Source organism: Emys orbicularis, chromosome 6 (assembly GCF_028017835.1).
Source record: "Emys orbicularis isolate rEmyOrb1 chromosome 6, rEmyOrb1.hap1, whole genome shotgun sequence".
Lineage (NCBI taxonomy): Eukaryota > Metazoa > Chordata > Testudines > Emydidae > Emys > Emys orbicularis.
This window is the reverse complement of record NC_088688.1, coordinates 71,031,356-71,058,118: the sequence shown is the minus strand read 5'-3', so window position 1 is coordinate 71,058,118 and position 26,763 is coordinate 71,031,356. Positions and strand designations below refer to the sequence as shown.

General features: G+C 39.2%; 1 protein-coding gene across 2 annotated transcripts in view; it reads right to left on the bottom strand.

Moving 5' to 3' along the window:
- Positions 1-2,308: 2,308 nt before the first annotated feature.
- The window catches only part of APC (APC regulator of WNT signaling pathway), a 172,165-nt gene continuing 147,710 nt past the window's right edge, over positions 2,309-26,763 (bottom strand). For both annotated transcript variants that reach the window (XM_065405978.1, XM_065405979.1), the window contains 5 exons: positions 22,048-22,187; positions 18,125-18,202; positions 14,427-14,543; positions 9,904-10,118; positions 2,309-8,894 (listed from right to left, as the gene is read on the bottom strand). In XM_065405978.1, the coding sequence (XP_065262050.1) occupies positions 2,309-8,894; positions 9,904-10,118; positions 14,427-14,543; positions 18,125-18,202; positions 22,048-22,187 (7,136 nt within the window). The remainder of the gene's footprint in view (positions 8,895-9,903; positions 10,119-14,426; positions 14,544-18,124; positions 18,203-22,047; positions 22,188-26,763) is intronic.

Below are 26,763 nucleotides of genomic sequence, written 5' to 3'. Positions count from 1 at the left end.
TATTGTGGTATGCCTTGATATAGCTTACTTGATTAGAAGACTCAGACACAAAAATTGCATCCTTGATATGAAATGTGGTCTTGCAGCTAAAATACTAGACTGGAAATTCTGGGTTTTATTCTAAGACTTCCTGTGTGACTCGAGCAAGTCATTTAGCCTTTCTTTGTACCTTCATTTCTATATCTGAAAAATTAGAATAATAGTACTTATCTCACAGAGGTATTGTGAGAACTAGTATTTTGAGACCTCACATTTAGCATATTATTGAAATTTAAGGAATGATTTATTATTACATTCACCAACACTTCTACATAAATGATATCTCTAGGAATGTTACAGCAAACAAAAGGGATGGGAGAGAAAGTACAAAATAGCAAAATTAAAACATTCTCTCCTTCATAGAGGGCTTTTGGAGTCTGCATTCAATGTAGCTCAGACTGACTTTAATGGGAATGCTTTGTCTGCAGTGGCTCATATGTTTTGAAATGGTACAGGTCATAAATATGCAAAATTGAAGATAAAAATAGATTAATTTCAACATTAGATCAAGTGCAATGGCTATGAATGCCATATAGTCAGTACAACTCTCTCATACTGTTAAACTGACATGTTTGTATGAGTGCCTTACCCCTAGGCACTTGATGTCAGGAGATCCTGAATCCTGATAACAGTAGTTAGATTGATGATTTTGTAATAACAAAAATCAGTTAAGTTTCAGAAAAGCTGAGTTGCTACTCCTGGTTTGATCAATAGTGCATAAACATGTCGATATATTTGTGCAGAGGCACTTAACTATTATTTTATCGGAGGGTTTCCTTCAGAAACAGTGTAATAAGCATCTCTACTTTAAACCAAAGCTCATTTCACTTCAAAAGGCTTCAGGCATTGAATATCATAGTTCAGGACCAAATCTGATTTTTTACCATGAGATTGAAGATTTAATATGTTAGACCTTATTCCCTCCACCCCTTAATTTTTTCAAATAAATCCAAAATGTATGGAAGTTTGAAATCAGAATAAAAAGTGGTCAGACTCTCAATTTCATACTTTCCCAATTTAAAAAAAACAATATAGAAATAACCATACTTTAAAAAAAAATCTCCATGTTATACACACAATATTGCAGGCTATGCAGTTGTGAAACAACTACACTTCTTGGCTTCTAGACATACTCTGCCTTTAGCCTTTTTACACACCTGAGATGTGTGAAAGTCTGTCAACTGCAAATAGAGTACAGACGACCTAGGGCCTGATCCTTCAACCCTTACACGCATTTTAACAAACCATAGATCAATGGAGGATAAAAGCCAGAGAACATGAGGTATGTCTAAGACATGCTGGATCAGGCATTAAGTCTAAGTGCATTATACAACATATTTTAAGGTGACATCTCAAAATGAAATATTGATTTCTTCAGCAGTGCAGAAGTAACACACAACAAGATTTACATACAGTAATAATTTATTCTGAAATGTTCATTTTAGTTTCTGTTGAGACATCACCCACGTCTCATTAATAAAAGAGCAGCCATCTCACCTCAAATACCAGAATATACAACAAGTTACAGCATAGCAAAAATTCTACCTACTTTCAGATAAAATCTAGTTCAGGTAAAATAATTCTGTTCAAGGTTTTACAGTTACACAGATTTCCTTTTTTGCAGAACACAAAGAAAGTGTAAATTGTTACACCATAGCTATCTATGCACATTATGTGACCACAGAAATGTTAATCATTACTTCAGAAAATGAACCATCATTTCCATTCATGCAGAAAAGCAGGCTGGGAAAGCTTGTTCAGCAGAAACCATATTACTGTGAATTTCACAGCCACATGATTAATTATAGGGTTAGATGGATTCACAAATACCAAAACTGAGTATATTTTTTGCATAAATAATACCAATTTTTCCCTGATGTAGTTTAGTCAGTTTGTAATCTAGAAATGATTGAAACAGCAATATAGTTGTATCATCTCTATCTGTAAGTGTTCATTATTTCAAGACAAGCAATATTTAAAGGATCATGGGATGGGATGCTAATTAAATACATGTAAAACATACTGTACAAATATACTTGCTTGTAGCGATTTTATTCCAAACTATCAATCAGGTATCCCTCCAAAATATTACCAGTGAAGACAAAGTATACTATCAAATATGGCTTCCAGAACAAGGACCCTCTACAAGAATCAAACCTATTTACAAAAACAAACAAAAAACCCCAATCCCCAGTCTTTTAAAGTTTCATTTGAAACAAAATTTCTACATAGCACTTGTAAATAATACATCAGTTTTTTTAAAATTTATTTAAACAGAAGTAACCAGGTAAGACCCAGAATGACGTTTAGGACTTTGAGTTCCACTAGAGTCTGTATTTTCAGTCTTTGAATCTCGTTTCTTTGTGCTGTTATTTACTGGTGTTGGTATCTGTGATGGCCGAGCAGAACTGTTGTCCGCACTGCTCTTTCGTGGACTTGGATTGTAGTTGAAAGGAGTCACTCTCGCTGCAACAGCTCCACTAGGTGAACTGTGTTTGCTTGAGCTGCTGGAACTGAATGGTGTACGTTCATTAATAATGCTTTCATTGGTCTCTGATGCAGGAACAGGATTACTCAGCACAGGTTTTGTTTCAGTTCCCTTCTTATCTGGACTATCTATCTGAATGAATGAATTCAGGCGATTTTCTAAACCCATTGTGCGAACAGGACCATTTCCATTCCCTGCATTTTGTTTTCCCTGAATATCTTTAGAATCTTTACCATTCACATTCCCCTTCTCTAAAACACTGTCAATAACTGGGGGAGTATTTCCAGTAGGTGATCGGCCAGATCTAGGATTATTAATAGGGCAGTCCTCAATCCTCACCCACACATCCTCAGTCTTAGAGACAGCAGGTGCCATCTGGTAAATTAAAGTTTTTGAATCAGCACCATTTGTAGCATCTGAAGAGGAATTATGAGAAGGATTACTCATTATTTGAGGAATTTCATTTTCCTTTATCTTTCTCCAAGTCCCTTTTGCTGGTACTTGACTTTCTTTAGTTTGTATGTGTCCAGAAAAAGAACTTCCATGTTGCTTTTCATCTTCACTTTTTGCCTTTTCACTAGATTCCGAAGACGCAGACAGAATTGAAGAAGAACTTCCAGTTCTACGCCAAGTGCTAACACGAGGAAGCGATGAAGAATGCTTACTGTGCTCACGCTTCCATGTTCCTGATCTATTGATTGGCAGTCTAGATGGACTCTCAGAATGAGAGCGAGCTATATCATGACGTTTTGCTGGTCTCCCATCATTATATTCTACAGAAGGGTTAAGATTAGGAGGTAATTTTCGCCAACCACTAGCCTGTACAGTTGAATGAGAAGATAAGGACATATCAGGAAGTGATGGACTTAAAACTGGGGTCTGTATTTGGGATCGGGTGGGAGAATCGGGTCTAGAAGGAGACAAAGTTTCAAATGAAGCAGACTCTTCTAATTTTCTTCGTAGAGTTGGACTTGGAGTTTCTTTAATAAAAGTTGACTGGCGCACTAGAACAGGTCTCTCTGATCTGTCAGATTCACTTCCACTGGATTTTGTGGATGACATTCTAGATAGTTCAATCTTTTTGTTTGAGCCACTACTATTAAGAATTTGGTTCAAACCTTTTGAGGCAGACTCACTTCTGGGAATGCCACTGGCACTTTTGGGTAACCCTGTTTGTTTTGCAAGGTTTTGCTGGCTCATCTGTCTGCCTGGTGATGTGTATGACATTCGTCCTGAACCCGAGGACTTAGTTGAAGCTGTACTAGGAGATGAAGTCCTTGGCAGCTGAGATAGTTTGTTAGGAGGGCTTATACCATTTCTGCCTGGGGAAATGGAACTTCGACCTGGAGACTGCAGAGGTCTGCTTAATGGCTGCTGTTGAGGTCTAGAAGGAGTGGAATCTCTAGATCCTGACCTAGAAGCTCCTTTACTTGACCCACCCTGTTGAGATGGCTGCCTGGTTATAGGACTTGGCTCTGATTTCACTGATGATTTGGCTCCTCTCGGGGAACTAGTGGAACTCTGGCCTTCATTGGGACTTTTGGAGGCTGTGTTCTTGAGTGGGGGCCCTTTTTTTGAAACTGGACTTGTACTGGAAGAGCTATTTCGAACTCCTGGAATGTGAATCATTGTCCTACCTCGTGAGATTGAAGGCATATTTGTTTGCTGGGGCTGCTTCAACTGGCTTGAAACTTCTGAATTAGAGCGAACTTTTCCTGTAATCATACTTTTATACACTTTCTTTCCTCCTTTGATTCCTTTATTTTCCGACTCTACTTTTTTAGTTTCCAATGTACTTTTCTCCCCTGGCTTAATAATTCTTGGACCTTTATTACCAGTAAAGGATTTTTCTTCTTGGTCTGGAGTAAGATGAAATGGTGACCCTAAAGAAATTCCAGATTTTAGTGAAAGAATGGAATCAGAGTCTGATGAAGCTTGTCTAGACAGTGAAGCAGCAGCAGCTTGGTGTAAGCTGCTAACTATAGAATTTGCACCTTCTTGAATAGCTTTCCAATCAAAGTTTTCTGAATCAGGTGAGAAACCATGCTCTGAATCAGGCCTCTGTATATCTCTCAAATCTAGTGTCAGGTCTTCTGCCAATATACCACCCATGTTTCTGGAACTATTCTTTTCACTTTCACTCTTGACTCTTGAGGGCTTTTTCTTTTTAGGCATGGCAGAACTAATGCATTCCTGCAAAAGGTCATCTTCTGAGTCAATACTAAGAGAACTAAGAGAACTGTTTCTAGAAAAACACACAGGTGTATCTTCAACATGAAATGATTTGGGTGCATAACCAGAAGCCTGTGGTCTATTTGATTCTATCTGTGAATCAGGAGGTTCAGTTCGTTTTGAAGGTTCACTTTCTTTGTTGTTGTTGTTTTCCTGATCAATATCACTGAGAGAACTCAAAGATGAATTGCGAGAAAAACAAACGGGGGTATTTTCGATAGCAAAATTCTGCATTTTCTCATCTGTAGCTGCACCTCTGTCCGGGATATCTTTGGATGGTTCTGGGAAAGGGGTTTGCTTCTGCATCAAAGTTTTAGGATGACTTCTGCCTGTTGGATGTTTTTGACCTTGTGTCCTACTAGTTGACTGCTGATTTGAAGTCTGTTCTGTATCAGTGCAAGCTTTGGTTTCTGTTTCCTTAGTTTCTTTTCCTTTTCTTAATTCAGCCTTCTCCCTAGAAAGGTCAACATCATCATCATCAAAGTCTAGTGAGCTTAGTGAGTCATTCCGTGAAAAACAATAAGGAGTCCCCTCAATAGGTGTGTAATGATGAGGGGAATCAAATGCAAAGCTTCCTCTTACACGTTCCTCATTATTTGGAAGTTTATCATTAAAGTCTCTCGAGTTATTTTTGAAGTTCTGTTTCTTTGTATCTTTGTTGTCTGAATAGGTTCTTTCATTACTAAAATTACTTTTTGGCTCTGTGTTTTTTCTTAAGCGTGGTCTGTACTCATTACTTTGGGGCATAGGCTTTACTGGAGATGTTAGCTTCTTTTTCTCACCTTCTGGTTGATTTTTACCACTTACAGATGAAGATGCTGATGCTTGTTGAATCTGATCCATTATCTTTTTTACCCTGAAAGGCTTGTGGCTTTTTCCTTTTGGCATAGCAGAGTTAATGCACTCTGCAAGAATGTCACCTTCTTCTGTTTTGTCATCATCCAATCCTGAAGTAGATACAGTTGAGTCTTTCCCTCTTTGAACATCATCTGTACTTCTACCTTCGGTAGGAATGGTATCTCTCTTTTCAAATTCACCTGATTCTGCCCTTGTACCCACATTCTCCACATTGGCCAACTCATTTGGTGGTGATTCTATTGTGAGGTCACTCAGAGAAGTAGCTGTTGAAAAATTTATTGGTGTACCTTCAACACAATAGACACGTGGCATATCATCTCCAGGTGTAAAACTAACATGCTTTTGAGACTGCAATCTATTTTGTGAAGGGAGGAGTTTGTATACTGGCAAATGGCTTGGCTTCCTGGCTACAGGAGGAGGTATTTTTGAAGCAGTTGTTTGAGAAAGCTTTTTGGCTTTGCGTGAAGATTTTGTTGGCATAGCAGAAATAATACATTCTTCTAATATTTCAATATCATCATCATCATCAGAATCATCTAGTATATCCTTTTCTGTTTCAGTAGGCTTCTCTGCTTTCTTCTCTTGGTTATCCTTTGTATCTTCTGGCTGTTCAGATTCTGTTTCATTTCCATGGTCATTTTCATGAACAGGAGGCATTATTCTTAATTCTACATCTTTCTGTATAAATGGTTCATCAAGACTCAGAGCACTTAGGCTGGAGGAACAAGAAAATCCATCTGGTGTACTTTCTGTAGCAAAATGTAACAATGTATCAGCATCTGGCAATACCTGAACTCTTTGAACAGCTGCATTTACAGCTGCTTGTCTAGAACCAGACTCTCTCTTTTCAACATTAGGGACTTTACCTTTAGCCGTTTCTCTCTTTACTGGAACTGCTTGAGCAGGGGGTGGGGTTTTACTTCTACTTGGCGGCATTGTTTGTCCAGGGCTATCTGGAAGATCACTGGGGCTTATAATACCACTTACCATTCCACTGCAAGGCTCACTTTGAACAGAGCTAGCAATGGAACGGCTTTCAAAACTATCCAAGGAACTTACAGAAGTACATCTGCTAAACATGAGTGGAGTCTCCTGTACGTAATGTTCTGGTGGACTTTTAGGAGTCTGAGCACCGCTTTTTGAAGGAGATTTGGCACCTGAAGAAAATTCAACAGCTTTATGTCTAGATGAATCAGAAGGAGATAAACTGGAAGCCTGAAGTCTATTAGATTTTGTTCTAATATGTTGTGATGTTGATGGGACTTCACTAACTGCACCTTCAGTTGACAGAGTCACACTACTGTCTTTCAGTTCTGCTATCTGCAGAGTGTTACTGGCATCTGTTACACGGGTGGCTTGATCACGCCCTATTTCATCTTCAGCCGAGGACAAAGATGACAAAGAGCTACATCTTGAAAAACATATTGGTGTATCTTCCACACAATAAGTCTGTATAGTTTCCTGGTTGATGGAGGGAGTCTTACAGGAGGCAGGCTTCTGAGCATGACCCCCTCTCTGTGCAGCACTTGGATGAAGTTGGTTCTGTCTCTTTGAACTAGCTGAAGGGGCTGATGTGTTCCCACTACTTGATGAGATGTGATCAGTTTTAGTGCTTTGTACTGATGAACTCTTTGAAAAAGAAAAAGATGGCTTCTGAGAAGAGGGAGGAACTTCTGTTGAGTATTTCAGACTATAATCAATAGGTTGATCTACATGGTGCTCCTCTTCATTGTACTTTATACTGTAATTAGTTGGTCTGTCTTCTTCATCTTCATGTTGTTCCTCCTCCGAGTAACGCTCACTGTAGTTGGTTGGCTTATCATCATCGTAATCATCAACCTGGCACAAGGACTGGTTTACTTTCTGATTCATTCCATGAGTAGTGCCTATTCTGTTTTGTTCTGAACTGTTGGATCCTCTTGATCTGAAAGGATCTTGCTGGCCAAAAGGTGACTGGTATTTCATGTGATCATCACCACCACCTTCAGTATATCCAGAGTAAGTCGTACTTTGACTTCTTGACTGCCTTTGTTCATTTTGTTTAATTTCATCTTCTATTATATGTTTAGGTCTTGCCCATCTTTCATTCTGTGAGGGGCTTTGCCTTCCAGAATTCAACTGTTCATCTGAATATTTAAGACTGTAATTGATTGGAGTGTCCAGTTCTCCATCATTGTCATCCATATGATTTGCGCTATGTATCTTGTGAGCTAAATCAGCTGGATATTGTCCATAACTGCAAAATTTACTTTCATCATCTTCAGAGTAAGACTCAATGGAAGGTTTCATTTGACCTCTTTTACCATAGCCATCACTACTACTGACGCTATTTAAGCTGTCATTTGAAGCTCTCTTATATTCCATTTTTGCATAAGGCACAGGACATGCCCTGTTTGAATTATCAGATTTAGGAAAGTTATAAGTGTTTGAATGGGCATGGGCAGTGGATGTTCTTCTTAATGCATTCCTGTCTTCTGTCAAGCAGTGAATTTCAGCTGTGGATCCAGAACTTCTGTCTTCTTGTGGAATATGCATATTCGTTACTTCTTCCATTACTTTGGCAATCTGAGCTGCAGCAGTAGAGATCTGCATTCCTATTCGCTTAGAGGCGTTCCCAGCATTTTCTGTAGCTGGGTGATAGCTTCCTAATCCCATTGTTCTCTCTCTGTCCACACTTCTGTCCTTTTCAGATCGAGAGTTTTCTATATTTCCTCTATTCGATGAAGAGGAGCCAGGCAACAGTGTAGTATTTAAATATGGCGAAAGTACAGTCACGTTACTTGTATTAAAACTCTCGGCCCTGCAAATTCCATCATCATGTCGACTAGAATCCAAAACATATTCACTATACAAATTTTGCTTATGTCTCTGCTTATTACGGTGAGATGTTTTGGGGCTCAAATTATCAATGTTGTCAAAAGTCTCAGACAAATGCTGAGCATCTAACTCTGCTTCCAGTGCCTTTTGCTTTCTAACATGAAGAGAGGGTAAGCTTGAACCTGGAGACATAATATTGGCATCCTTATACTTTGCAGGCCTATTTGCCATCAGGTTCCTTAAAGCTGCAGCACTGCCCATAGCTATCATTTTGTGCTTTGAATGAATGAGGTTTTTGAGCATGCTAACTGCTCCCATATCCCACAATGCTTCCTGGTCCTTTGCATTTCGTGCAGAGAGGTTCCACAGGGTCCCACATGCATTACTGACTATTGTCAAGCTGTGTGACTTCAAATGCTGTAACAACGTTTGTAAGCAGCTGTTCTCTCTCAAGATTTGCCTGGAATTAAGAAGTTGAAAGAAAAAAAAAAATCAGTAAGTAGCATTTCAACAAGACAAACAAAAACCTATCAAGGCTGTAGCCAAATTTTGTCCTTAATCAAGATAATTAATATTATGATTTCTGCAGCACAAAAGTGTGTTACTTTTCCTAAACTACAGTCTGAATATCAAGCAATTTCTATTGCCATTATCACTTCACTCCCCCCCACCCCCCCACACCTTCCTCTATGTCAACAGTCTTTTCCCAGGGGTTTCCTCTGGCTGACCAGATGGATGAAAACCCATGTTTGCAGGAGATGGTAATGTTACTATTCAGCATTTAACAAGCAAAACTGATCCTGCCAGGGGTGAAAGTAACTTAAAGGACTTACAGGTACGCAGGGCGGCTGGGGTCCTGGGCAAGGTGGGTGGGGGTGGCTCTGGGCCCCTGGAAGAGGTGGGGCTGGGGCCAGACTCTCCCAGCCAGCCCTTCAGTGCTGCCCGGCCCATGCCGCCCAGGGCTCCGGCGGCAATTTAAAGGGCCCGGTATGGTGTACCAGTAAGAAAGTGTCTGCCAGTACACAGCCGACCGTACCGGCAGGGCTGCTGATGGGGGGGGAAGGGGGAGGCAAAAGGGGCAGCTGCCCCGGGGCCCGGTGATTTAAAGGGCCCGGGGCTCGCTGGGGCCGCTGCCCCTTTTGGGCCCCCCCCCCCAGCGGCCCTGCCGCTACGGTCAGCTGTGTAATGACAGCGACTTTCTTACCGGTACGCCATAACGGACTGGCTTACTTTCACCTCTGGATAGTGCATTTACCTTTTCATAGACTATTACTATCTAAATGGATGGTTTTCCTCACCAAAGCCTTTAAAAATAAAAATCAACCTTGATTACGATACTTATTTGGTACATATAGTCACATTAGAACACTTCCTTATGAATTCTCTTGTAAATAAATTTCTGCTACAGAATTCAGATTTTCAGAAAAAACATGATGCTTGTTTCTTGTAAAACCAGATGGTGCATTTACCTGTGGTCCTCATTTGTAGCAATCAAGCTAGAAACATTCCGTAGTATTCCTCCTCCACTTTCAATGATGGCTAAAGTATTTGTTTGGCTTCGGTAAGTCAATGTGCCAACTAAAAAGGCAAGAGCACCATCCACAGCGCATATATCAGCTTTATTCTCAGTGCAATGAGCTGACAAATTCCATAAGGCACTCAACACACTTTTTAGGGTGGATTCCTATGACAAGAGTAAAAATGACACAATTAGACCTGGGGTTTTCAACATGTTGGCCATGAGCCTCTGGGAGATTCACAAACAGTTTTCAGGGAGGTCGCCATCTTTCTCCCATTTTCTAACTCTAATGGTTGCAAAGATACCTTGAAAATGTGAACAAAGCATAAACTGATTCAGTGATGCCTGCCTGAATCTGTAGATAGCCTGAAACAACAGCTCTAAGAGGTGTGAACTGCCTCACTGATCTCAATTGAGGCCCGTGGATTATGTAATTGAGTAGCTATGGAATCTGGCATTTTTCCAATTTGCTACAAAATTTGGAATTTTTGCCATGGAATTCATACTTTAGCTACATTCAGGTGCGTCCAGTGTTTTGCTTTCTGTCTTCCTGTAGCTACCTCTATTTCTCCAGCTTTTCACTAAAAAAGGGAATTAATTGGATTACAGTGCATACTGCCTGCACTGTTACATGGAGCCAGGGAACAGGGCAGTTGCAACTACCTTCTCTTTTTTACCTTCTTCTGTTGGTCTGCTGCTAGCAATCTAACTTTTTTGTCCAACAGATTCAGACCAAAATATGCACCAGAATGTTGGTCCTCTACCACAGTTCTTCAGAAGAGTTGTCAAAGTAGCTGGCAAAGGATTCTGGTAGCACTCTCGATTAATCACAATTAATCGCACTATAAAACAATAGAATACCAATTGAAATGTATTAAGTATCTTTGGATGTTTTTCTACATTTTCAAATATATCGATTTCAATTACAACACAGAATACAAAGTGTACAGTGCTCACTTTATGTTTAGTTTTGATTACAAATATTTGCACTGTAAAAATGATAAACAAAAGAAATAGTATTTTTCAATTCATGCAAGTACTGTAGTGCAATCTCTTTATCATGAACGTACAACTTACAAATGTAGGCATTTTTGTTACATAACTGCATTCAAAAACAAAACAATGTAGAACTTTAGAGCCTTCAAGTCCAATCAGTCCTACTTCTTGTTCAGCCAATCATTAAGAGAAACAAGTTTGTTTACATTTATGGGAGATAATGCTGCCTACTTCTTAATTACGTCACCTGAAAATGAGAACAAGCGTTCACATGGCACTGTTGTAGCTGGCATCACAAGGTATTTACGTGCCACATGTGCTAAAGATTCATATGCCTCTTCATGCTTCGGCCATCAGAAGTGCTTCCATGCTGATGACACTCATTAAAAAAATAATGTGTTAATTAAAATAGTGATTGAACTCCTTGGGGGAGAACTCTATCTCTCCTGCTCTGTTTTACCCGCATTCTGTCATATATTCATGTTATAGCAGTCTTGGATGATGACCCAGCACATGTTGTTCGTTTTAAGAACACTTTCACTGCAGATTTGACAAAACGCAAAAAAGGTACCAATGTGAGCTTTCTAAAGATAGCTACCGCACTCGACTCAAGGTTTAAGAAGCTGAAGTGCCTTCCAAAATCTGAGAGGGACTAGGTGTGGAGCATGCTTTGAGAAGTCTTAAAAGAGAAACACCTCGATGCAGAAACTACAGAACCCGAACCACCAAAAAAGAAAATCAACCTTCTGCTGGTGGCACCTGACTCAGAGGATGAAAATGAATATGCGTTGGTCTTCACTGCTTTGAACAGAACCCGTCATCAGCATGGACGCATATCTACTGGAATGGTGGTTGAAGCATGAAGGGGCATATGAATCTTTAGCTTATCTGGCATGTAACTATCTTGTGATGCTGGCTACAACAGTGCCATGTAAACGCCTGTTCTCACTTTCAGGTGACATTGTAAACAAAAAGCGGGCAGCATTATCTCCTGCAAATGTAAACAAACTTGTTTGTCTGAGCGATTGGCTGAACAAGAAGTAGGACTGAGTGGACTTGCAAGTTCTAGAATTTTACCTTGTTTTATTTTTGAATGCAGTTTTTTTGTACATAATTCTACATTTGTAAGTTCAACTTTCATGATAAAGAGATTGCACTATAGTACTTGTATTAGGTGAATTGAAAAATACTATTTCTTTTGTATTTTTACAGTGAATACTTGTATTCAAAAATAAATATAAAGTGAACACTCTACACTTTGTATTCTGTGTTGTAACTGAAATCAATATATTTGAAAATGTAGAAAGCATCCAAAAATATTTAAATAAATGTTATTCTATTATTGTTCAACAGTGCCATTAATCGCAATTAACTTTTTTAATTGCTTGATAGCCCTACTATCTTTACATCCATTGAATTCTTCAGAAAAAAGCTATGCATTCACAGAAATCAGAAGACTCATTAAACAGCAACACCATTAAAAAAAGGTCTGATTGTCATCTTACTTGGAATCGCTAAATAGTGGAAGCTGCTAAGCCTCATAAATAGGGAAGCAGTGACTGTACTTTGTGTTTGTGGGATCAGTTGCTGCCAGTTAGTCAAAGCAACTCCCTTCTCCAATGATCTAGTCAGCTGATGTATTCATGAAATGGCTGCAAATATTTGGGAACAGCCATTTTGAAAGTTTAGGAGACCCTGTACTTAATACAACTAGAAGAAACTACCAATGTATCTTCTTCTGCCCAACTTTTAATATTTGCCCAGCATGAGTAGAAAGGATTCCTACATAGGGACTTCCTGTTTTTCTGTCCAACTCAGTACACGAGATAAGGGAAGAAAAGTCTTTGAAGCCTTCCTACAGTTAGTTCTCACAACCGGGTTGAATTGGCTTTGCTTTTTTGTTCTTTGCACTGAAGGTTTCTGAGATATGACAGGGAACACATGCATAGACTAATGACTAAAATCCTATCTACTCCACTACAAGCCATTCGGACATTTCGTGTAATTAATCATGAAGCTTTGATGGTAAAGAAGATTTCCAGAAGCAATGAAAAATGTACTTGATGAGGCTGTAAAAGCTGTGAACTTAATTAAAGGTAAGCCCAACAATGCACACATTTCGCTATTTTATGTGAGGAAATGAGCACTCAAGATCAGCAGTTCCTCTTCCACAATAAGGCTTTCATGGTATCAAAGTTTTGGATCACTTGTTTGATCTCAGAGACGAGACAAAGATTTCCCTTGACAAATAAGACTCTGATCAGCATCAGCTTGCTCTGAAGGATTCTCTTCAAGGGCAAGCTATTACATGGATTCTCAACCCTAGGGGTCAAAACTCCCAGTATGGTTCTGAACAGATGTCAGGGGTCGCAACCACCCTGCCCTTCCCACATTGTAAAATGGGAGAGAGTCTTGGCAAGGTCTTGGAATGGAAAAGGCAGAGAACCACTGGATGAGACTATTTTAGATAGCATTTGCTCCTTACATCCTTACTCTAAAGTGTACAGAGATGAATCTGTAATTCAGCAAGAGAAGTAATCTAAAATTCAACAAACTAGCCTTCCCTCTATCTTTTAAATAGTTATGGTATTCCTGACAGAAAATTAACAATTATTTGTATGTGACGAGTGATGTTTTTAACATGACAATATCTCCTTCTGGTGATTTAAAGTCTAAATTACAATTAACTTATAAATATACAGCATTTATGCCATATTTTAGCAGTAGTGGTAAAGCACACACGAGTAGTAACTTTAAGGGAATAGCAAATGTTTATTTTAGCTTGTCTTTCTTACCTGAGAAGTAAGAAATATCATACTATTTTGATGGAGGTTGGCTGAAACTTTGTTGAAGCCAGTAGACATGATGGTCACCCTTTATTCAGGATAAATGTAAGAAGCAGCTACGCTCCTTTTTGGAATAAGATAGCTGAAACAATCATCATCCAAAACACAAACTACAAGCAAAGTCGGTTGAAAACTGAGCTATGCGGCTGGAGGGGTTTTGCTGAGTATCATTTGATGGAGGTGCGCTAGCCTGTGAGTAGAAGTTCCAAAAAGCATTCAAAGAGCAGGCAGAGAGAAGCAGCCAAATATGTCAATTAGACAGCATGAGAAGAACTGAAAACATGGTCCTGAGAGAAAGTGAAGAGAGGGAGTTTTTTGGGCAATGGTGCTGGCTTGAAAGAGACTTAGAAACATGAGCAAAGGAACTGTTTCCTGTTTGATTCTAACAGTGTTTGGGGAAACAGAAATTTGTGTACATTTTTTTGTAAATAATCAGGATTGCATCAAAGTAGTACCTCACTCCATCATCAATTCTTCCTCCTAATGGAAACAACCCGCAATATCCCAAATACTGGATACCCACTACAGTCAAAAAGAGTAGCAATAATTTTTCTGTTGCATACAAAAGAATAGGAAACATTCATACAGTCTCTTGAAAATATATCACAGAATAGTCCTTTAAAACCTTTACCTTTTTAACTTCCAAAGCACATTCCATCAATGCTTTCACACTTCCAACTTCACGCAAAGTCTTTTTACTGTTTACATCTGCTCGCCAGGACAAATTCCTCAAAACACTTGCAATAACCTGAAAATGTAAAAGGAAAATAATGTATCGATATATTTATTTCTTTACCAGATTACCATCACTCCCTTAATAACCTCTGGATGCAAAGAACAAGTATGTATTCCATTAACAATTGCACTTTCTCCAAGGCTGTACCATAAAGTTTGTTTTTGTTTTGATGCCTGTCTTGGGCTCACATGCAAATACAAAGCTTGATATCAAAATGTATTTGTTTGGTGTCAGTTGTGTGTGTGTATTTTTTGTTTTGTAAAAGAAAGAAATATTTTGTAGGGAAGGATGGTCTAGTGATTGAGACATTGGACTGGGACTCAAGATCTTAGTTCTATTCTTGCCTCTTTATAGCTTTCTTGTGTAACCTCCAGCAATATACTTAAATTCTCTTTTCTTCAGTTTCTCCATTTGTAAAATCACGATAATATTTCTCTACCTCATATAGCTGTAGTGTGGCTAAATTTATTAATGTTTACACAGCTCTTTGAGGTCTTCTGATGGAAAGTGCTAGAAGTGAAAAATTCTACATTTTAATATAATATCCCCAAACTACGAATGGGCATACAATATTAGATCAACAATCCATCTAGTTCAGATCCTATCTCTGAGACCAGCTTCTACCAGATGCTTCAGAGAACCATGCCCAAAAAAACCAAACAAAACCAAAACGAAAAAAACCCACACCATAGTGGACAATTATGGAACAAACTAACCCTATCAGTTAATACATAGTTAAGCCCTGAAGCATGAGAATTTATATCCCTTATTATAAGCAGGGCTAGTAGCACTGCCTATTATGGTTGCCCAACACTTCCCAGTTTAAGACCCTGTTTTCAGTTACTTTTAACTTTCAAAAAACTGTTTGGTCTCAAATTTTCCATGCTGGGTGTCTGCCTCAGGTTGAATTTTTTGGGGGGAAAATTTCAGCCAAAATGGTTCCACTATTATTGAGAATAAGGGTAGGGAAAATAACGTTTTTCAATGTTAAAAAAAAATTCTGGTGAACTATTCTTTGGGGGACAAAGTCCCCATGCTTTAGTGCAGGGACCTGAAACTTGGTAGGGATGGCCTATGTGACAGAGATGTGCCTTTTTGCTGTACATGTGAAAATTCATTTGACTGTGGCCAAGTTTTAAACCTTTGAAAAAATCACAGTTCACACATACTCAGTAGAGACTTGTTAGAATTTATCAGTTAAAATCTCTGAAGATTCCATCCTCACTGAGCATGCTTGAACCTTTCACAGCTCCTAGTGCTGACCAGGCTGCGCATGCACCATTCTCACAGCGTATGCTCCATCCCCTCACAACTCCTATGTGTAACTAAATTGTGCATGCACCATCCCCACAGAGCAACTGAGCATGCTCCTTCCCACGAATGCAAGAGCTAAGCAGGATTTGTGATGTAACTGCTCCGTCCAGTTGCCAGGGGCTGCCTCTCTTCTGTTCTAAGTGCCTCCCTACTTGTGCCCAGGTAGTAAGAAGGAAAAGGAGGAAGCACAAGGGGACATATATGCACAAGGTATTTCCTAACTTTTCTGTGCTTGACTTTGCCACCTTAATGTTCTTTTAATGAAGTTGTTGTGTGTAGTAAAATATATCAGATACATTTAGCTATGGATGTTCTTACTATCCATATATGTGTAATCCATTTTTGAGTCTTGCGAAGCTCTTGGCCTCAGTGATATTTTATGGCAACAAGTCCTAGAGGTAATTATGTGCAGTTTTTAATTTGTTATTTTTCAGTTTCATTGACTGTTCCCTTGTTCTTGTATTAGGGTAAATAGGAGTGCATAATTTACCTTCTTTATACCATTCATTATTTTATTATACCTCTCCCATATCCTCTCACTGGTCTCCTTTCTAAACTGAACAGTCCCTATCTTTTCAGTTTCTCTTTCTACTGAAGTCTTTCTAGACCTCTAAGGATTTTCCTCACCCATCTCTGGTCACCTTATATTTCTGCAATTTTATCCCCTCCCATAGGCTGACCAAAGATAAATTTAGTATATTAGGTGATAGCATTTTAATAGTTTCAATATTATTTTCTATCCCATTCTTTATATCTCCTAAAATTTTGTTTGCTCTTTTAACCATTGCTGTATACTGAGAAGTCCCCACAATGGTGTCCAGCACTTTCCCTCTGCCCTGAATGGTTTCAATTAATTAAAAACCTAGAAGTATATGAAGATTTGAAAATATTTCTTCTAATGTATATTCCCCTGCATTTGTCAATACAGAATTTCATCATGCTGCCCATTCTTACTTTTGTTAGCTACTTCTGAATATCCTCACAGTCTTCAGTAGTCTTGACTAACCTAAATAATTCTGTTATCTGCAGACATTGGCATCTCACTGATTCCCTGTCCTAAAATCAAATCAGGGGACATCTCATTGTTACCCTTTGTTTGTCTCAGCCACTTTCTCATCTACAATTACTTAGTTTCTTTAATAGCAATAGCTTGTAAGGAACTTTGTCAAACGTTTCTTAACAGTCTAAATTAACTCTATCTACCAGTGCTTCTTTCTCTTTATAATTTTTCAAATGCATCAACAAAACAGTAGATAAATAGAATTTTCCCTTGCAAAGGTCGTGCTCATTTCTTCCTATCATATTTCATCTAGGTGGTTTATTTTTAATTATCCAACAGTTTTCATGGTACTGAAGTAAGGCTTATTGGTCTAATGCCCAGGATCACTTGTAGCACTTGCTTTAAAAGAGTTATTTAGAAGATTTGTATTAACTAAATTTTTTTCTTTACATGGTACAAAACATTGGGCTAGATACTTTGGTGCAGCATGGCCACTTCGTAACAAATTGCTAGCTGGTTCTGGCCACAGAGCCTGCATATCTGATGCTGGGAGAATCACCCAGTCCAGTGTAAGGGGGATTTCTTCTTTGGAGTAGAGGCTTCTATACCACCATTCACTTGCTGTTGGCATAGGGGAAGTCTAAGAGGACAGGAGGCCTGACCATGCTGTCCCCTATATTGCATTCATTCCCAGCTGCAATTTCAGTCCCTTAGCGCCATTAGCAGACAGCTAAACAAGCACTTAGGCAGCTCTAACTTATCCCAGACAAGCACTTAGGCAGCTCTAACTTATCCCAGGAAATCAGACTTCTAGTCAATGCCCCCAAGATCAGAAGCATAAAGGTGACCTTTATATCACTTGTACTGCATGCAGTTTTGCCAGAAACCAGAATTTAGTCCATGATTATTAGGCTTTTATATGGTAACAAAGATGTACACAGCGCTTTATAGAAGACAGACACACATCCCTGCACCAAAGAGCATCTAATTTAACACAGACAAGACAACTAAATCAAACACAGAACAGCAACTGAAGATAGAGAGAAAAGTGTTTTTGAAGGGAAAGAGAGAGGGCTCTTCGTGGACAGGGCATGGGAAACCTTAATGAAATCAACCATGAAAGGAGGAAACGTAGAGACCATTAAGGATGATTGGGAGGAAATGTAAGAAGGAAATCAGAGCAGAGATGAAGAGTTCAATATAATGTGATGGAAGATATAGCAGGTCACAGTGAAAGGATCGAAGGCGGGGCAACTTCTCCTTCTCAATGAAAAATTACCTGCTGCAAGTCTTCACTTTCAGATTTTAATTGGGCAACAAGCGCTCTCATGCAGCCCTTCATAGAACACAATGTAGCCTGTTACCAAAAAAAAAAAGAGAGTCTATTAAATGAAAGATTAGGCAACTTGATGGTGCAGTGGCTTAATATATTAAACTATTCACCTGTGGCGCTCTGGGTTCCAAAACAGCTTAATTATCTCAGTCTTCCAGCAGTAGACATTTGATCCACATCATAAACCACTAAAAAGTTTTGTAAGCACTATACTATAAGCCTCTATTCTGGGGAGATCTGCAAATGGCATAGCTATACTAATCAGGGATCCAAGTTCTCCCTCCCTGATAACAGGTCTCAGACGAGACCTGGAAGAGTTTACTAGCCCTGAAGGCATTCACAGTGTTCCCAAAAAATACTGGATATTTTATTTGCTACCTAGACCGGCCAATGCATCATTACCCGTTATCTATTTAAATTCTACCTATAGGTATGTTTTCTCCTGATTATAGTCCCCCCCCTCACCCCCATCTCCTGCAGCAAATAATATTTTGAAGCAGATCATCTTGACCTGTCTGAGAAAAAAAATGACTTTTTAAAACTAGTAACTAAAAATTATGCAACTTGCATCAGAAATTAATCTAATGTGCCAAGAAAAACAATATACATTTCTTAAAACAGAAACAAGAATAAAAATAATAATATACCTTGCCTAGGAAAACAATACAATCTAAATACTGTAATAATTTAGATGTTTTGATATAGACATGGAAATCCTATACTTACAGGATATTCAAGAAGGATATACACAGGGATTAATAATTGAATTACATCCCACCTCCAGCTTTCCTTTTCTTCCTATCCTCCTGAGAGTCTTTCCCCTGGAAAACACTTAGCGCCCTCCCCCCGTCCCTATGGGAAAAGGTAATGATTTATAACAATACAGTATATGGTTTATGTACAATATGTTGCTTAATATTGTTAATTCTGTAATAAGATACATTTCTACATGTGCCAAGACAATGTAATTGTAATGTCATCTTATAAATGACCCAAATATTAATAAATAAAATGTTCTTCATTTCCACTAACAAAAATATAATTCAGTTCAGAACTTCACTATTCCTTGGCTGGACAACTCTTGCGTTACAACACTCAGCATCTGGGTCTATGCTGTAAGATCAGTAACACTGAAATTACTGCATTTACTGTTCAAATGATTTTAATAGCCAACATTTCATAAACCATTTCATTTGTGTTAGGGATTAATGCTTTATTCTATTTGAAAGATGGGATTGAAAGCTTTCAGATTATATAAAGCATTTGTTTATAGTTCTATCTCTTCTTGAAATAGCTTCCACTAGCAATGTGTCTAATTTGAAGCAAGAGGAAAACAGCAAGATGCTTATCAAAATGAAGTTATTTTAAAGTTCAATATATCATCTTGCAAAATTCAGAGGCTAAAAATTAATAAGGGTTTGTATCACTTGAAAGTGAGTCACATGATAGATTTCCATTTTTCCCTTTTCATTATTTATTTGAATTAGCACTCGCTACGTCCTACACACTTTTCAAACACTTAAGAATGATGGTCCATCCTTCAAGACCCTCACAATTTAAGGAGATTTTCCAATTATTTTTCTTTTTTAAAAATGGTTTATTTAATTCACATAATGAAAAATATTCTTAAAATAGTATAGGTAATATAAAAGCTGTTATGATTAAAACACAATCTGGCTTAACACAGCAAGGCACATTTCCACTGTTTAGTTTTGTTCGTTTGTTTTACACATTTCAGTCAGATAGACAGACAGATTTTAAATTTGACAGGTAGGATAGCAAAGCCTTTAATAAAAAGGGACCCATTTGTCCTGAGGCTTTATCAGAGGCAAATCCACATGCCCACTAGTGAAGTAGTTGCCCTCTTTACTGAGGGCATGTTGTAACCCTAAGAACACCTCAAGGCCAATTGGCAAAGGGTTCACTGTTCTGTAACAGTAACTCCTATCAGGCCTGACAAACTCAGCACACTGCTTTCATGGTATTTACCCATAAATGATGTAATGTACAAATTAAATGAAAGCCAGGATTATGCTGATCATTAATATCACCATGAAATGAATGTACAGATACTATGTAAAAAATTATATATGCATAATGAAAATATGTTCCTAAAGTTTGAATCAAGGCAGGATTGACAAACAGATTTCTTCCAGACAAAGGATGTATATTCACTTGTCTGCCTCGGTTCACATGTAAATTAAGCATTGTAAGCCAATGCAAGGGAAGCCCTGTTCACATAGGAAGTCAACATGAGGATGTGAAGTCAACATGAAGTCAGCACACCAGGGAATAAACCCTGAGGGGTCATCCTGTCTCTGGGGACCAAAAATGGATTATGGGGGATAAGGAGAAGGCAAAAGGACATCTCTTTATTCTGTATCTGATAAAGTAATAGGGCAGGGTTATTACATTCATGAAAATGGGATCCCAAACAGCCCAGTTAGGAGCACTGTGAAGGACATTTAGGGGAGAATAAACTGGTTTTAGAGGGTTAGTCTGTTAAAGTTAAGTCTCTAGAAAGCATGTACTGATTTTGTTTTTATATGTAACCTTTCTGTTTCCATTATCCTTACTCACTATCCCTTAAGTCTTAACCCTTGATAACAAATTTGTGATTGTTTCACTATAAATATATCTCAATGCTATGATGTTATATAGGTGCTGATCCTCACTTGACTGATACAGGCTGGTATGTACACTGTCCCCTGGGGGATAGAAAACCTGGTATTTCTGTGGATAGCCAGTTACAAGGGCTGGATGTCACAGGGGAACACTTCAAAAGGGGCTGGGGGTGCACCTATTGTTAACCTACAAAGCAAAGTAAGGGCTAGCATTGCCCAGAGGAGATTGTTTGGGTGGCTAACAGACTGGAGGTGTCAGGGAACTGATTCCCAATTAAGCACCAGCAAGTCTCTCTCACTGGAGACAGAGCTAGTAAGGCAACTCACAGTCCTGGGCACTCCGAGAAGTGTCACAGCTGTGTAGCTTCAACCAGATTCAGTTGCCTCAATCCCATTTCAAATTAGGGGGGAGGGATAGCTCAGTGGTTTGAGCATTGGCCTGCTAAACCCAGGGTTGTGAGTTCAATCCTTGAGGGGGCCACTTAGGGGTCTGGGGCAAAATCAGTACTTGGTCCTGCTAGTGAAGGCAGGGGGCTGGACTTGATGACCCTTCAATGTCCCTTCCAGTTCTAGGAGATGGGATATCTCCATTAATTTATTTATTTAATTTATTAGACAAAATGGTGGACATTTTGAGTAAGGGGAAATTATTAATATAATGGGAAAGAGAAAATACTTGCTAATAATTTTGCTTAATTACAGACTAATTTCCTTAACTGTACACAAAAAGATAGTTACAATGAATTTTTACTATATGAAAAGTGTGAAGGATAAGAAATCAGCCATTTGTTAGCAAAAGGGTTGCAAAAAGTGATCAGACTGAAAATTTTCTAAAGTTACCATTTCTTAATTTTAATTCAAACAGTTACAGCTTTAATAAAAAATCCACAGAAAATTCAATCTTTCTCAATAGATTATGTGTTGTAAACTTGGGGAAGATAAACTGTATTCTTCATACAAAAATAAAACAAAGAGGATTAATCTCTGCTTAAGTGACAAACTGAATTCAACCTCATTTAATAAGAGAGGAGCTATTATGCTTATAATGTAATTTACAGTCCTTGTTGCATGTTAGGAGTAAAGTACAATGGCAGAGTTGTTTGGAAAATTCTGCTCTCTGCCCAGTTTCAGTATGCTACCCCTAGAGATTCTCCCTCTCACTCTAAGAACTAAAATTTAAACTCAACTCTCTAATAAAAATATTATAAAATTAAAACTAGATGCAAATCTAATTTAAAAACCTACCTTGTTTGCCACATCTCCAAACGTCAAATTTGTTAGAGCCATTCCAGCATACCGCCTTAATGTAACACTGTAGTGGTCATTTGTAAGCCCATACATTTCACAATCCACTTGCAACAGTTCTGCAATAGCCTGCAAACCCCCTACATAAAGAATATAATTGAAGCCAATGTTAGGAATACAGTATTTTAGTCTTCCTTCTCCAAAATGGAGAGACAATCGTAGTAGCAGGTTAATTAAAAAACATTAATACCACATGCACACTAATGTCAATTTCTGAGACACAGTCTCAATTAAGAACGTATTTTAGGCAGCGCTGGAGGTATCACCTACTGCTGAGGTTGCGAAACACTTTCCATTAAAAGACACTGTTTTCAGTTTATCATAACTTTACTAAATGTTTACCATTCAGGCTGAAATTTACCATACCATGTGTCAGCCTCAGATTGAATTTTTTTGGAAAGTTTCATATAAAAGGGTTCAGCCATTACTGAAAATGAGGATAGGGAAAAATACACCATTTTGCCCATTTTAAAAATTTCTTACAATTAGGGCTGTCAAGCTATTAAAAAAATTAATAGCGATCAATCACACTGTTAATAATAGAATACCATTTATTTAAATATTTTTGGATGTTTTCTACATTTTCAAATATATTGATTTCAATTACAACACAGAATACAAAGTGTACAGTGCTCACTTTATATTTATCTTTGATTACAAGTATTTGCACTGTAAAAAACCAAGAGAAATAGTATTTTTCAATTCACTTAATACAAATACTGTAGTGCAATCTCCTTTTCATGAAAGTTGCACTTACAAATGTAGAATTATGTACAAGAAAACCTGCATTCAAAAATAAAACAATGTAAAATTTTAGAGCCTGCAAGTCCACTTGGTACTACTTCTTGTTCAGCCAATCACTCAGACAAACAAGTTTGTTTACATTTGCAGAAGACCATGTTGCCCGCTTCTTGTTTACAATGTCAGCTGAAAGTGAGAACAGGCATTCTCATGGCACTGTTGTAGCCGGCGTCACAAGATATTTACGTGCCAGATGCACTAAAGTTCATATGTCCCTTGATGCTTCAACCATCATTCCAGGGGACATGCATCCATGCTGATGACGGATTCTGCTCAATAACAATCCAAAGCAGTGTGGACCGACGCACGTTCATTTTCACTATCTGAGTCAGATGCCACCAACAGAAGGTTGATTTTCTTTTTTGGTGGTACAGGTTCTGTACTTTCCACATCGGAGTGTTGCTCTTTTAAGACTTCTCAAAACATGCTCCACACCTCGTCCCTCTCAGATTTTGGAAGGCACTTCAGAAACCCTTGGGTCGAGTGCCGTAGCTATCTTTAGAAATCTCACATTGGTACCTTCTTTGCATTTTGTCAAATCTGCAGTGAAAGTGTTCTTAAAATGAACAACATGTGCCGAGTCATCACCTGAGACTACTATAACATGAAATATATGGCAGAATGCGGGTAAAACATAGCAGGGGACATACAATTCTCCCCCAAAGAGTTCAGTCACAAATTTAATTAGCGCATTATGTTTTAACGAGCGTCATCAGCATGGAAACATGTCCTCTGGAATGGTGGCCGAAGCATGAAGAGACATACGAATGTTTAGTATATCTGGCAAGTAAATACAGTAACTCCTCGCTTAATGTTGTAGTTATGTTCCTGAAAAATGTGACTTTAAGCGAAACGATGTTAAGCGAATCCAATTTCCCCATAAGAATTAATGTAAATAGGGGGGGTTAGGTTCCAGGGAAATTTTTTTCACCAGACAAAAGACTACACACACACACACACACACACACACACACTCTATAAGTTTTAAGCAAACAATTTAATACTGTACACAGCAATGATGATTGTGAAGCTTGGTTGAGGTGGTGAAGTCAGAGGGTGGGATATTTCCCAGGGAATGCCTTACTGCTAAATGATGAACTAGAACAGCTGAGCCCTCAAGGATTAACAGGTTGTTAATGTAGCCTCACAGTCTACAAGGCAGCACAAATGGAGGGAGGGGAGAAAGCATGGTAGATAGAGACACAGTGTGTGTGTGTGTGTGTGTGTGTGTGTGTGTGTGTGTGTGTGTGTGTGTGTGTGTGTGTGTGTGAGAGAGAGAGAGAGAGAGAGAGAGAGAGAGAGAGAAAGATGCGCATTGCCCCTTTAAGTATCCTGACCCCACTCTAAGTACATTGCCTTTTTAAGTAGATCAGCAAGTTGAGACAGCAGCGGCTGACAGCAAGCTTCCTCTGTCCTGAGCCCTGTCGTGTCCCCCCCCCCCCCGCTCTATGGAGATGGGGTAAGAGGGGGGCAGGAGCAGGGGGGAGGGGGACACCCTGACATTAGCACCCCCTCGTCCTCCCCTTCCCCCTCCCCTTCCGTACAGGAAGCAGGAGGCTCCCGGGAGCAGCTCCAAGGCAGAGGGCAGGAGCAGCACATGGCAGTGGGGGGAGGGACAGCTGAACTGATAGCCTGCTGGGCGGCTGCAGCACAGGGAACTTAGGGGAGCGGGGCGCTGATAGGGGGGTTGCTGGTCCACCCTGGTTCCAAGCCCCCACCAGCTAGCTCCAACGGGCTGCTCTTTCTGCAAGCAGTGAACAAAGCAGGCGGCTGCCAAACGAAGTTATATGGGAGCACTGCACAACTTTAAACGAGCATGTTCTCTAATTGATCAGCAACATAACAACGAAACAACGTTTACTGGGATGACTTTAAGTGAGGAGTTACTGTACCTTGCAATGCCGGCTACAAAAGTGCCATGCAAATGCCTGTTCTCACCTTCTGGTGACATTGTAAATAAGAAGTGGGCAGCATTATCTCCTGTAAATGTAAACAAACTTGTCTGTCTTAGTGATTGGTTGAACAAGAAGTAGGACTGAGTGGACTTGTAGGCTCTGAAGTTTTACATTGTTTTGTTTTTGAGTGTAGTTATGTAACAAAAAAAATCTACATTTGTTAGTTGCACTTTCACGACAAAGAGATTGCACTACAGTACTTGTATGAGATGAACTGAAAAATACTATTTCTTTTATCATTTTTACAGTGCAAATATTTGTAATAAAAAAAATATACACTTTGATTTCAATTACAATATATATGAAAATGTAGAAAAACATCCAAATATTTAACACATTGCAATTGGTATTCTATTGTTTAACAGTGTGATTAAAACTGCGATTAAGCGCGATTAATTTTTTTAATCATGATGAATTTTTTTGAGTTAAATCGCGTGAGTTAACTGCGATTAATCGACAGACAGCCCTACTTACAACCATTTCATTAAGCAGCACTCATACCTGCATGCTCTGGAACAGAGATTTCAAATTGGTCTGGGTGGCCTGTCACATGCTTTTTGCTATCCTCATGAAAATCAACACAAATTTGGCCAACATGCAAGTTCCTCAAAAACTGCTGTTTGCACATACTCAGTTGAGGCTTATTAGGGCCAGGCAGCTAAATTCTCTGAAGAATCCTTCTGAGCACGCTTTATCCCCAAAAAGCGCCTATGTGCCAACTAGACTGAGCAAGTGCCATCCTCACAGCATGACTGAGTAAGCTCCACCCCAGGGATGCAAGGACTGAGCAGGACTTGTGATTCAGTTGCTCCTCCCAGTTGCCAGGGGCTGCCTCTGGTGCCCAGACAGTAAGAAGGAAAAAGGGGATGCACCCAGACTCAAATCCAGAGGAGCAAGGAGCTGGAGGGAGGTCAGGGGGCAAGGGTAAGAACAGATGAAGACAGGAGGAAGAGGAGCAGAGTGGGACAGAGACAGGAGCCAGTGAGGTGGAAAGGAGAAAGGGGTAGTGGTGGTGTAAAAAGGTCTATTACCATTTGAGAACCCTCTCCTCCAAAACCCAGAATTAAACCCAGGATTTACCAGTCCTCTGCTGTCAGCAAACAGCTGCAAAACTCATTGGAAGTGTGCATCTAATCCCCTCGAGTGGCTGGTTCACAGAGAGGATAATAGTGTACTACTGTTATCAGTTACTCCTTCAGTTCAAGTGACAGAAGTCTGTGCTGTGGATCTAGAGGTTCCAGTCCGGCTGGTGACCTATGTGGGGGTGGGGGTGGGGTGTCAATATGTTCAATAGATGGGTCTTCTTGTTTCAATAAGTTTTTTTTTTAAATGTAGGAAATTTCACATAAAACTACATTAAAAGAATGTTAAGCTTGCAAAGTCAAGCATTCAGAAGTTAGGAAATGCCAGAATTCCTAACTTCTGCAACCCTAATTCAGCCCCTTGTGCATGTGTATTATCATACCATCTTTACATCACATTTTCCCAGAGGATCCTGCCTCATTCTGTGCACAAGATGAACCATGCTCTAGAATGAATCAGGGTTGTGTAGTGAAGGAGGCTATTACCTGCAGGGCCTTCCCTCATGTGTTGCAGAAGCTGGAAAGTGAATAGTGAATGAGGCAGAGGACTGCAGGAAGAGAAAAGATGGTCTCATGGTTAAAGCTGTTGAATGCCACCCTGGAAAACTGAATTCTATCCCTGCCTCAGTCACAGAGTCACCATGTTATGCTGGGTAAGTCTTTGAAACCAAATTTGTAAAGGTGAGCACTAATTGTACTCCTCATTTTCTGGGTGCCTAAATTAAGACATCAGGGGCCAGATTTGCTGAAGTATTGAGCAATGACTTTGATCGATCTGAACTGGTGACAGAGAAACCTACTGGATTTCTATTAAGTGT